The 12,391-nt window shown below is 42.1% G+C and overlaps 1 protein-coding gene across 1 annotated transcript; it reads left to right on the top strand.

Moving 5' to 3' along the window:
• The first annotated feature begins 5,357 nt into the window (after window positions 1-5,357).
• On the top strand, window positions 5,358-6,294 carry TMEM174 (transmembrane protein 174). Its single transcript, XM_006197572.4, has 2 exons — window positions 5,358-5,992; window positions 6,182-6,294. The coding sequence occupies exons 1-2, from the start codon at window positions 5,358-5,360 to the stop codon at window positions 6,285-6,287; spliced, it is 741 nt and encodes a 246-aa protein (XP_006197634.2). The 3' UTR covers window positions 6,288-6,294.
• Window positions 6,295-12,391: the final 6,097 nt, after the last annotated feature.

The following is a 12,391-nucleotide window of genomic DNA, read 5'->3' as shown; positions in this document are numbered from 1 at the left end:
TTTTTCAATCAACAACATATCTTAGAGATTATCACACCTGTTCATAGAGACCTGCCTTACTCTTAAACAGTGGCAAGGCTACCCTGTTATTTATCACCATGACTCATTTATCTAGTCCACTAGGTTTTTTCCCCAAGGATAGTGATTTGTTATCTATTCTGTTAAAATACTCTTTTGTTCAGGTATCTAAAGTATATATATAGGTTATAATCCTATAATTCAATTGAATTCAACTGTATGGACATTCTAAATTTTAATAGACGTTGCTAAATTGCTCCTCTCCAAAAAAAGAAGTTGTATCAAGTTATACTGTCACCGATCAGATTTAAAGTTGACTGTTTTCTTACACTCTTGCCTCAAGAATGCATTACCAAAGTTTAAAATTTGTTTACCCTGGATTCTTATTCAGATTATAAATTTTATTATTGTTGCAAAAAAAATGAACTTAATCCTTGATTTCTATTTGATACCTTGATATCTCTTAAGAAACTCCCAGCTATAATTGCATCAAACAATTATCTTTGTCAGAATATTAAAAAATAAGTTGTATGGATTTGGGAAAGATGATATGAGCTATTAGGTCAAAAGAGAGTTGAAGAATAACGAAGTTCCAGGTGATTCCAGTTCTATGAAATATGTAAACTTGTAAGAAAAAAAAGTCTGGAAGCATAGATACAAAGGGTTAATAAGAAGCAAAGTCCATCCTAATTAAAAACTGCAGTCAAACCAGCAATAAAACACCACGTGAAATGTCCTGCAAGATCAGTGTCATGAGTGCTTCAAAAGAAGGTGGCGCTATACTTCAGATGTGGCTGAAAAAAATTTAGGTCGAAAGAGGCAACCAAACTGAAAAGAGTGCTCATAACAAAACATACATTTTAATGTGCTAAAAAGCCATATTTGAATGATCAATGAGAGACTGAGATTAATTTGAATCAGTAATAATAAAAAAATACCTCCCCCAAAACAGAAGTCCAGGACCGGATGGCTTCATAGGTGATTTCTACCAAACATTTAGAAAAGAATTAACAGCTTTACTTCTCAAACTATCCCAAAAGTTTGCAGATGAGGTGTGTCTAAACTTATTCTGCGAGACCAGCATCACTCTGATACCAAAGATATCACAAAATAAAAGGAAATTAAAGGCCAATATCGCTAATGAACATACATGTAAATATTTTCAACAAAATATTAGCAAACTGAATCCAACAATACGTTAAGAGTATCATACACCCTGATCAAATGAGATTTATCCCAGGGCTGCAAGGATTTTTCAACACCCGCAAATCAATCAATGTGATACATCACATTAACAAATTGTAATATAAAAATATTACGATCATCTCAATAGATGCAGAAAAACCTTTTGATAAAATTTATCCTCCAGTTGATAAAAACTCCATGAAATAGGTAGAGGGAACATATCTCAACATGTAAGGCCACAGCTAATATCGTACTCAACAGTGAAAAGCCGAAAGCATTTCCTGTAAGATCGGGAACAAGACAAGGATGCCCACTCTCGCCACTTATATTCAACATAACATTGGCAGTTCTAGCCATAGAAAGCAGTTAAGAAAAAGAAATAAAAGGAATCCAAATTCAAAAGGAAGAAGTAGAACTGTCACACTTTGCAGATGACATATTATGCATAGAAAATCCTAAAGACACCACCAAAAAAACTATCAGAGCTCATCAATGAATTTGGTAAAGTTGCAGGACACAAAAATCAATATACAGAAATCTGTTGCATTTCTATATACCAACAACAAACTTACAGAAAGAGAAAATTAGGATTTACAATTGCATCAAAAAGAATAAAGTACCTAGAAATAAATCTAACTAAGGAGGTGAAAGATCTGTACTCAGAAAAGTATGAGACACTGATGAAATAAACTGAAGACAACACAAACAGAAAAATATTATGTGTCCATGGATTGGAAAAATTAATATTGTTAAAGTGACAACACTACTCAAGGAAATCTACATATTCAATTCAATCCCTATCAAAATACCAATGGCATTTTTCACAGATCTAGGACAAATAATTTTAAAACTTGTATGGTAGCACAAAAGACCCCGAATAACCAAAGCAATCTTGAGAAAGAAGTACAGAGGTGAAGGCATCATGCTCCCTAACTTCAGACTATACTACAAAATTACAAAAATCAAAACACTGCAATACTGGCACAAAAACAGACACATAGATCAATGGAACAGAATAAAGGGCACAGAAATAAACAATACACACTTATGGTCTATTAATTTATGACAAAGGAGGCAAAAATATACAATGGAGAAAAGACAGTCTCTTCAATAAGTGGTGTTGAGAAAACTGAACAGCCACATGTAAATCAATGAAGTTAGAACACTCCCTCATGTCATAAACAAAAACAAACTCAAAATAGACCAAAGATCTAAATGTAAGACTAGAAACCTTAATAAAGCTCCTAGAAGGAAACCTAGGCAAAACACTCTTTGACATAAATCACAGCAGTATTTTTTTAATCTGTCTCCTAAGGCAAAGGAAACAAAAACAAAAATAAAAACAAACAAATGGGACCTAGTTAAACTTAAAAGCTTTTGCACAGCAAAGGAAACCATCAACAAAACAAAAAGACAACATACTGCATGGGAGGAAATATTTGCAAATGATATGACTGATAAGGGATTAATATCCAAAATATATAAACAGCTTATATGACTCAATATCAAAAAACAAAAAACTCACTTTTTAAAAGGGTAGAAGACCTGAATAGACATTTTTCAAAAGGTCACATGGCCAACAGGCACATGAAAAAATGCTCAACATCGATAACCATCAGAGAAATGCAAATCAAAATCAGAATGAGATATTGCCTCACACCTGTCAGAATGGTTATCATCAAAAAGAACACAGATAACAAATGTTGGCAAAGATGTGGAGAATAAAGAACTCTTGTACACTGTTGGTTGGAAGATAAATTGATACAGCCATTATGGAAAACAGTAGGGAGGTTTCTCAAAAAACTAAAAACAGAACTACCATTTGATCCAGAAATTCCACTCCTAGGTATAAATCTGAAAAAACCAAAAACACTAATTCAAAAAGATACATGTACCCCAATGTTCACAGCAGCATTATTTATAATTGCCAATATATATTTACATACACAGTGGAATATTACTCAGCCATTAAAAAGAATGAAATTTTGTCTTTTGCAACAGCATGGATGGACTTGGAGGGTATTATGCTTGGAGAAATAAGTCAGATAGACAATGATAAGTACTGTATGTTACCACTTATATGTGGAATCTAAAAAATAAAACAAATGAATATAACAAAACAGAAACAGAATCACAGAGAGATCAAACTAATGGTTACCAGGAGGGGGGGGGCAAGACAGGGTAGAGGATTAAGAGGTCTGAACTACTAGGCATAAAGTAAATGAGCTACAAGGGTACACTGTATAGGACAGGGAATCTAGCCGGTATCTTATAATGATTTTAAATGGAGTATAATCTATAAAATTTTGAATCACTTTGTTGTACACCTGACACTAACATAATATTGTAAATCAACTATAGCTAAATAAAAAATACATAAAATAAAAAGAAATTATAACTTAGCATTTCCTGACCAGTCTTCCCTGAAAGCCATTCCAGTTTTGCACTCATGGGCTGTTGACACGAAGGTGATCTCTCTCCCCTGCTTTTCAGTGTTCCCGGTTGTTTTCTTAATTGCAAGTGAGTGTAGCTGAAGACAGTTTATGGGAAGCATAAACTGAGTGATTTAGAAGAATCATTTTGAGAGCCTAGGTTTTTCTAAATGCCAGGGACTGTTTTAACTGTTAACTCAGGGGTTGAGAGCCTGAAAAGAATGTCAGGCCAGTTGATTTAGAGTTTTTACAGTTAAAGAGAAAAGCTGGCTCCCCTGGATATCTGGTCTGGCTCCGTGGGGAAAGGGGCAGACCAATCCTACTGCAAGACCACTCCAACCTTGCAGCTCCAGGACACACACAGGGAGATACCTGAGGGGTCACCTGCTTGCTTTCCCATCTGTTTGGCAGTGAAGTTGAAGATCACAAGTCTTGTCCTGTAGCAAGGAGAGGCATTTTGGAGGAGAAGAAAGTCCCCTGGTCTCCCAGAAGCATTTGGGATTAACTTGGAGGAGAATTCCCAAAGATTTCTGACGATAAGAGACACCTGGGCACTTACTCTCCCTTGGAAATTTTGGTTCTGTTGAGATGAGTTGGGAACTCAGATTTTGCCATTTAAAAAAAAAATGCCCCAGATGATTTTTATCATCAGGGAAGTTTGGGAAGCCCTGCCTTAGGGCAAGAGGGCAACTCTTTTCCTAGACCTTGAGCTCACGCCTGCAAAAGGGAGCTGATACAATAACCACTTGTGGAGAGACACCTGTTTGGAGAAAATCTGTCTAGGAAAGAAAGAGGGCTACAGTGACTATCCTGTGGAGGAGGCACTTCATGGGGCTGTTCTGAAGTTCTGTAATTACGAATGACAGCTAATGACATTGAAGGGCAAGTTTTCTTCTCTAAATCAGCTTGGGTTTGGTTGCAAAACACAGCAGGCTCGAAAATGCAGCTGCTTGCTTCACTTCGGAAACCAGGGACTGCACTCTCACCACTGCGCAAGGGTCTGAAGTACGTGTCCCTGAGACCTCAGGTCAGACTTTATGCTCTGCCAATGGTGTGGTGCATGGAGAGGCTTCCTAGGCTGTCCTTCCTCTCCTACAGCTGGCATTATTCCCCAGATGTTCAAAGCAAGGGCCCTTGAAGCTGGTCAGGAAAGAACAGGACCTCAGAGCTTTGCGAGAGTTCCTACGAAAGTTTAAGTGTCATCACAACTAGAGATGCCTGAGGTGCGAAGGAAAACACAGACAGTCATGAAACAGGTATCTGCCTATTTCTAGTCGGCTGCCCTGCAGGAAAGCTGGGTTAGATTCTTGAGCGTGTGGTGGACATATCAAGGGCCCCTGCACCACCAGAGGCCCTGGAGGTCCTCTGCCTTTCCCCAGTCTTGATTTTGGTAGGCTGCATACAGCCTTAGAACAGTGTCTAAAGCATCTAGATAAGTGCCTCCTAACACAGAAGATGGGGTTTTGAAGGAGCTGAATGAATGAATGTGGATGAGATAGTGCTTGTCATTGAATTGCAAATCTGAGGTGTCCAATTATTGACAACATGAGAAAACTTCAGGCTTCATTTCCCAGACCTTTATTCTTCTAAACAAAGTTCAGACCTCTGCATGTTATACTCTGTTAACCACGGAAGCCCAAAGTTCTTCCATAACTAACCTGGACCTGTGATTCCTTTGCTCTGCTCTCAGGAGCTCTCACACTCCCTTTTCCCTCGAGAAGCATGAGGACGATGGAGCAGGGCTGCACCCGCTTGGAGGACTTCCCTCTTAATGTGTTTTCGGTCACTCCTTACACACCCAGTACCGCTGACATCCAGGTGTCGGACGACGACAAGGCAGGGGCCACCTTGCTCTTCTCAGGCATTTTCCTGGGACTGGTGGGGATCACGTTCACCATCATGGGCTGGATCAAATACCAAGGAGTCTCCCACTTTGAATGGACCCAGCTCCTTGGGCCTATCCTGCTGTCGGTGGGGGTGACGTTCATCCTGATTGCCGTGTGCAAGTTCAAAATGCTCTCCTGCCAGTTGTGCAAAGAAAATGAGGAAAGGGTCCTGGACTCGGAGCAGACGGCAGGAGGACAATCGTTCGTTTTCACTGGTATCAACCAACCCATCACCTTCCATGGGGCCACTGTGGTGCAGTATATCCCTCCTCCTTATGGCTCTCAAGAGCCCATTGGGATGAACAGCACCTACCTACAGCCAGTGGTGAACCCGTGTGGTCTCCTACAGTCTGGAGGGTTGGCAGCCGCCATGCCAAGCCCTCCTCAGTACTACACCATCTATCCTCCAGAGAATGCTGCCTTTGTTGACGACCAGGACTACCCTTCCTTTGTGGATAGTGGAAATGACAGGTATGGAGTTTGCAGAGGGGACATTCCCCTTCTAGCTGTCGCAGTCACAGTCTATGGCTGTGTTTGGTCTGGAAGGAAGGTGATGAGAGAAGGCAAATCTCTGTGTGGCCCATTGCCAGAATGGTGGCATTGGTTCTGAGAGTGGTGCTGTGGGCTGTAACGAATCTGTGCTTTCTGCCCCCATTTCAGGTCCAGCCCTGATGCTGAGCAGTTGGAAGAGACACGGCTGGGAGATGAGGACTCTGCTTGCTTCTCTCCTCCTCCCTACGAGGAAGTATGCTCCGTCCCTCGCTAGAGACTATGAGGCCAAGGGAATAGCCTTTTAGTATTGTTGCTGACACTAAAGTGTTCTGTGCTATGACCTTCAGACGTTAGACAGCAGAGCAGCCCAGGCAGCCTGGCAGATACCATTTGGGCCAGGGAAAGGGGAAGTGGGAGGTAGAATCTCTCTGACTGGGAAGAATTAGGCTGGGGTGGGGAAATTCCCTTCCGGTAGAGCTAGAAATCCCCTGCATGTGGTTCAGGATCAGGAATTTCACCTGTTTATCTACCACCCATCCCTTTCCCACTAGAAGGCACTAGTGTCTTAATTGGAACTCCAGCAGCCAAGGGAAAAATGACTACTGCTGTGACTTTGGGAGTTTCCACTGTGGTGAGAGGTGGGGGGTGGGAAGGAAGCAGGGAACGGAAAAAAGAGTCAACCTGAGGTTTCCCAGTGCCTGTTCCCAGCCCCCAAAGGGATTTGCATATTTAAAAGAACTTGCCATCCGGTGTCCCTGGAGGACTCTGGGTATCTTAAAGGCTGCAAATAAATAAATAAATAAAATGGAATAAAATAAAATAGCGTCTCCTATTAGAATAGTATTAGATAGCTAGGTAAAACATACAAAATAAATAGTAATAGGACAACTGTCAATAAGTCCTTACATTATCACTGAGTCACAGCGACAGTTGGCTGCTGACGTTCTCTTCAGCAAGGCTGAGGCTCGAGGTGGCCACTCCAGGACGGGGCTGGTGCAGGACATGAACTGAGTGGGCCCAGTGGCCAACAGAACACAGGCACTTCCCTATGCGCCCACAGATGAGATCTGTTGAATTAGAATAGAGCTGCCATGGAAAATCACAAATCATGGAAACAGTCTTTATCATAAAGATAAGTTCACCTTCTTTATAAAAAAATTTTGGTGCCCTTAATCTCCCTGAATCTGGACTAAATAACCAGAACAGACTCACAGATTTTAGGAGAGACAGGTAAAACCATGGGGGTTTGAAAGGAAATATTTCCCCTAGGCTGCAAAAGTAAGGCTATTCAATTGGTGGCTCATCTCAAAGGAAAATGGGATTTAGCAATCCTTTAAAGTTTTGGTAGTGTGTATGTATATGGAGTGATTTTTAGCAATTTTTATCAGAAATAACTAGTTTTTCAAGCATATGATTAAAATTAGCTTGGCATATTATTTTGATCTGTATTATACCTTAAGGACAAAATTTCTTTACATGAGAATTCATTTTCAGGTTTCAACGATAGGAGGTGATTGAAAAATATGATTCAGTTTATGGAAAGTAGCTTTATACTCAATGTATTCATGAAATGCCAGCTTCCTGGCTGAGGCCCATCAGTTTTGGGGAGGAAGTCTGGTGACAGGGACGAGGTAGAGCATCACAGTGGCATGCCCACCAGCAGTGGCTGCACACCTGCCTCCCTCACCCACTTCCTGCCTCATCCTCACCCACCACACAACTTTATATTCCAGGATTTGCGTTCCAGTGAGCATCAAGAGTGGCTCAAAAGGGAAAGAGATGTCAGAAAAGGACATTCGAGAGTGAAGATGGGAGGCTAGGACAGCCAGTTAGTCTCAGCGATGCCTGGAGTCTGATATGCAGGGAAGGGGCCTTGGGGGGTTTTAGCTCCAGGAGGCAGAGTCATTCAGCACCAACTGTCCATTCCAAAACAAAGAAAAAGTGCTAACATAGAGGTAATTTATGCTTCTGAAGACTGTGCATCAGAGCTGACAGCTCAACGTGGGAGGTGGAGCTCAGAAAATAGGAACTCAGCACTGATTTATCGAGCATCTCCTCTGTGTCAAGACCTGGGGCATCGAGTGCAGACATAACAGTGAAGAACCAAACCCACAGAAGAGCAGATATGGCTGCCCTGGTGGAGCTTCTGGTCTAGAGAGGGAGACAGATACTGACCACTTATTCCCAGATACCCAAGAGGGATCCTGGAGCCAGAAGAGGGATTTGGACTAGTTGGAGGGTCACCAGGGCTTACTTGGGAAGCTGAAGTCAGGGCCGCTACCCTGCTCTACCCCAGGAGCACTGTTACATGGACAGCCGTGCCACTGGACTCTCTGAACCTCTGAGGACTGTGCTGGGAGCTAAAGGACCAGTAGCTGGTGCTAGACAAAGAGGAGGATGGGAGGCCTGGCAAGATCCCAGAGTGGGAGGCGGGGTTAGGACGCACCTGGCAGGCTGTGTAAACCTTTTTATTCCACTGCTGCTATAGCCCTTGGAGCTGCCTTCTAGTACCCGGGAAATCATATCCACCAGCTCTCTGGCTTTGAGACAACCCCACCATTCTCTCCTTCTCTCTTCACTTGGGGGTTGCAGGGGCCAACATGACGGGGAGCCCACTGAGTGGCCCCTGGACTCTGACGCCAGGTCTTTGCTGGTCTCTTGGACCAGCGAGGACATACTCCTGGCAGAGTTTCAGATCTGTTGTCTGGGTACTTGCCTTTTATCATTCTCTCTCTCAGTCTCTTTTCAGGGCTGAATAGAGAACTGTGATGTGGGGATAGTGAATTGGGGTCTCTCTGGTCCTGGCTGTGCTACCACCCTGAGATTACTGGTGTGGAATGCGGCCCTGGCTTTCAGCACATGCTCAAAGGTCCAGTGTCCAGGCCAGGACCCATGGGGCATTGTCAAACATCTTATTCTGTGTCTGCAGAGCAATTGGAAAGCCACTGAAATATTTTAATGAGGAGGAAGCTGTGATTAGAGTCTGAACACTTGCTAGTTAGGACAAACCAGAGGCTCATAGGCTGTGATATTGACCTTGCTGGTGAAGTCCAGATCTCAGTGACCAGAGTACCAGGAGACATCCATCTCCTCTACCCATAGTCTTTGCTGGGGTGCTGTGTCTGGGCTCTACACATAATTCAAAATAAAGCTACAAGGTCTTGTTAAAGGAGACAGATTTCTTAAGAACTTAATGTTAACATCTCTCGGGAGCCGATTTGGGCTGGGCCTTTTGGCTGGAGACACTGATGACAGCTGATGGCCTTGATGGGGCATTCAAGCCCAGGAAAGGAGGCCCAAGAACCAAGGGGAAGAAGCTCTCACAAAGCCCTTACACTCCTTTCTCCTCTTGTGCGGTGTGGCTCTCGTCCACTCCCTCCTGCAGGCCCTGGGAGGTAGGTACCCTGCGGAGATGACAGTCGTCTTCCCTTTTGCTCCGTTGAGCCAGGCACAGGTCTAAGTTTCAGATGCACCAAGAGGCTCTGCTCCAAAACAGCCCTTTAAATGCTCTCTCCACTTTTTTTTGGAGGGGTGGGGTGGGGTGTATGGTGTAAAAATAAACCTCTTGTTTGTGACGAGCTGGCCTTGGGTGTCTGTTTTCAGCTTCTGACCTCTGGGGCTCCTCATCAGCCTTGTTGACTCTTAGGTCAGTGGAGCAGGGCCGAGCTGAAGTCCCACACCTCTGGGCAGCTGGTGTTCCACCCCAGACAGAAGCGTGCAGGTGCCCTCTTACCAACCAAGAGAAGAGAGGTGGGTGTGGCCGAGTTCCCAGCAGTGTCCCCGCCTGCCACACCAGGTACTTCTGCAGAGCCTGCAGCTCACACCACTTGGCCGTCACCAAGGCCTCATGCAGAGCCTTCTATATAACTGACGCTTGGTTCCTGTTGAATAACAGGTGTGAAATGAATAAACGAAGAACTTTTCAAAGAGATTACAAACAACCACTCTAGTTCAACTTAGCTCTTTTTTTTTTAATTATGAAAAATTTCAAACCAATACAAGAGTAGAGAGAATAGTATATGAAGCCCTATGTACACTATATAAAATACAACACCATTATTACACCTCCAAAATTTATAATAATTCCTAACATCATCAAATATTTAGTCAAGTGTTCAACTTCCTCAATTTTCTCTATTTATTTTATTTCATTTTTACCTCTTTGTTTGAATCAGGATCCAAATGAAATAAGCTTTTTGCTAAATGCATCCTACATTTCCAGCTCTAATATACTACGTTTTGGCAGGCAGACAGTTGGCAAACTATTCACAGTAGCAGATTTATATTTATTAAATTTCACGTTCCAAAAAAAAATGTTTTTCAAGATATTTCACTTTATATTTCCCTCTCTGTCAGTTCCCTGAAACTCTAGGATTCCCCTGGAATTAGAAACTTATTTTTTCTACGTTTAGCATATTATCAGAGATTTTTCTAAACACAGTGCTGGGGAAAAAAGATGACATGAAAAGAAAAAGAGATCTTTGAGTGTTTGAGAAATATCTGTTGCATAGTAGTTTCAAGAGTTTCAATAATATCAAAAAACTGATAACCGCCAGCATTTTTGGCTTGGTTGGTGAAACATTTTAGAAAAAAAAAAAGTTCTTCCCTCCAGAGACCATAAAAACTCATTTGAACATTTCAAAAGTGAGACCCAGAGTCTCCCTTTTAAGAAATAAAATCTCTTGCTCTACTTTAAAATACTACCTGGTACAACTGAGCTCTCTGAGGTCACTGACTATGGGCCTCTTACCAATGAGTTCTCAATTCTCAAATTAAAAATGAATATATTTTCTGGACATGCCTACAACTCTCCCTTTGAAGGTAGATATGTGTGTGTGTGTATGTGTGAGTTCACCTACACTCTCTTATTATAGAATGCGATTTATGGATTCCTTGCTCACTCACTACTTGTAAATCAACCAGTTTTATGTCCCAAGAAGTCAGCAGTTGGTTATAAAATCAACAGAGAGCTGTACTAAATAAACCCTGACTGGATTGCTCTTAAGAATTGATGACATATCAGAAAGTGAAGACAACTCCACGGGAATGATTCTCACCTGCCTCTGGGATACCACAAAGGTCTCAGATATGGGAATTTTATTTGTCTTAAGCTTTTAGGAAGATTAATCACCAGATGAACTGCAAAGGAAATCAGTTTTCTAGGTTCCAGAAGTTTTCTTATAACAAAGAATTTGTCCGCCAACATAAAACCTACACATGTGTAAATCATAGACAGAAATATGTGTGCTGGGGTCTGCGCTTACACACAAGGGGCTGGAAATGAAGCTTATGTGATTTTCCTGTTCTAACCTTCCATTAGTTTAAAAGAACACTTTTTTTTTTAAAGGGGATGTGTATGTCTGTACTCTTTTTTAAATATATAGAATATCTCTTGAAGAAGACATAAGAACTGGTAATAATAATCATTTCCGGGGCAGAGGATGGGAGACATTTTTCACTTTACTTTATGCTCATGAATGATTTTTTTTTTTACCAAGTTCATACATTGCCTGTTCACAAAATTATTTTCAGAGTACAGGAAGAAGAGAAGGAAACGATCTCTCTCCATGTACTTTTACTGTTAACCTCATCTTCTTTAGTCCCAGAGTACATCATTTTCATTGCCGCTGCTGCTTATATATGTAACAGATAAACACACACAAGACACATAGAAACAAATGTGATACGCATACATATATCTATGTGGACGCAAATGCATTGTAATAGGAATAACACTTCTGCCTGTGCACACACACACACACACATAAGGTCTCTGGTAGGGGAAAACAGAACAGTGATTGTGTGTATGAAAGAATTTTCACATAAATATGTTGTTGCTGAAGTCCTCAGCCAGCGAGGTAAACACTGACCAATGTCAACGTGACAGCAGCATACAGAGGCATGAATCTGATTCCACATAGTTCTTCCTTTGATGGATCTTCTCAACCTAGCCTCTACCTTCACACTTGGAAAAAGTGTTCACAGCAGACTGCAATTCACTTACCAAAGAGCCATCACCTTTGGACCTTCAGAGGCGAAACTGAAGTAAACTGATTCCTTATCAGAAGGAGCTACAGGAGTTACCTTTGCACCATTTCCCCCTCCTGATGGGTGTGGGAGGGAATCACGCCTGTAGCAGCCGCCCTTTCCCTTCTGCTGTTGTCTGGGGCTCCTCCCTGGGGCTTGTGAGGCTGGCCTGATCCCACTTCAGCTAGGAAGGACGCCCTGATCCCTGAACAGGAGCCGCAAAGACATGCTTGGAATTTTTCAGAAGGCAAGCAGATTGCCAAGGGAAAACAAAAAGCTCTGTCTACAAAGCTCAAAGTGGACAGGGTTAGACTAGAGGGTGTCTGTGCCTCATTAGAGGCCCTTGGAAGC

The sequence above is a fragment of the Vicugna pacos genome, chromosome 3 (assembly GCF_048564905.1).
Source record: "Vicugna pacos chromosome 3, VicPac4, whole genome shotgun sequence".
Classification (NCBI taxonomy): Eukaryota; Metazoa; Chordata; class Mammalia; order Artiodactyla; family Camelidae; genus Vicugna; species Vicugna pacos.
The sequence above is the reverse complement of the archived record's forward strand: the minus strand, read 5'-3'. Positions and strand labels throughout refer to the sequence as shown.

Excerpts from the sequence above, each read along its gene's own strand:
- TMEM174 (XM_006197572.4), top strand. The coding sequence starts at position 5,358 with ATGAGGACGATGGAGCAGGGCTGCACCCGCTTGGAGGACTTCCCTCTT. Across the intron at positions 5,993-6,181 it reads GTGGATAGTGGAAATGACAG|GTCCAGCCCTGATGCTGAGC; the intron begins GTATGGAGTTTG and ends CCCCCATTTCAG.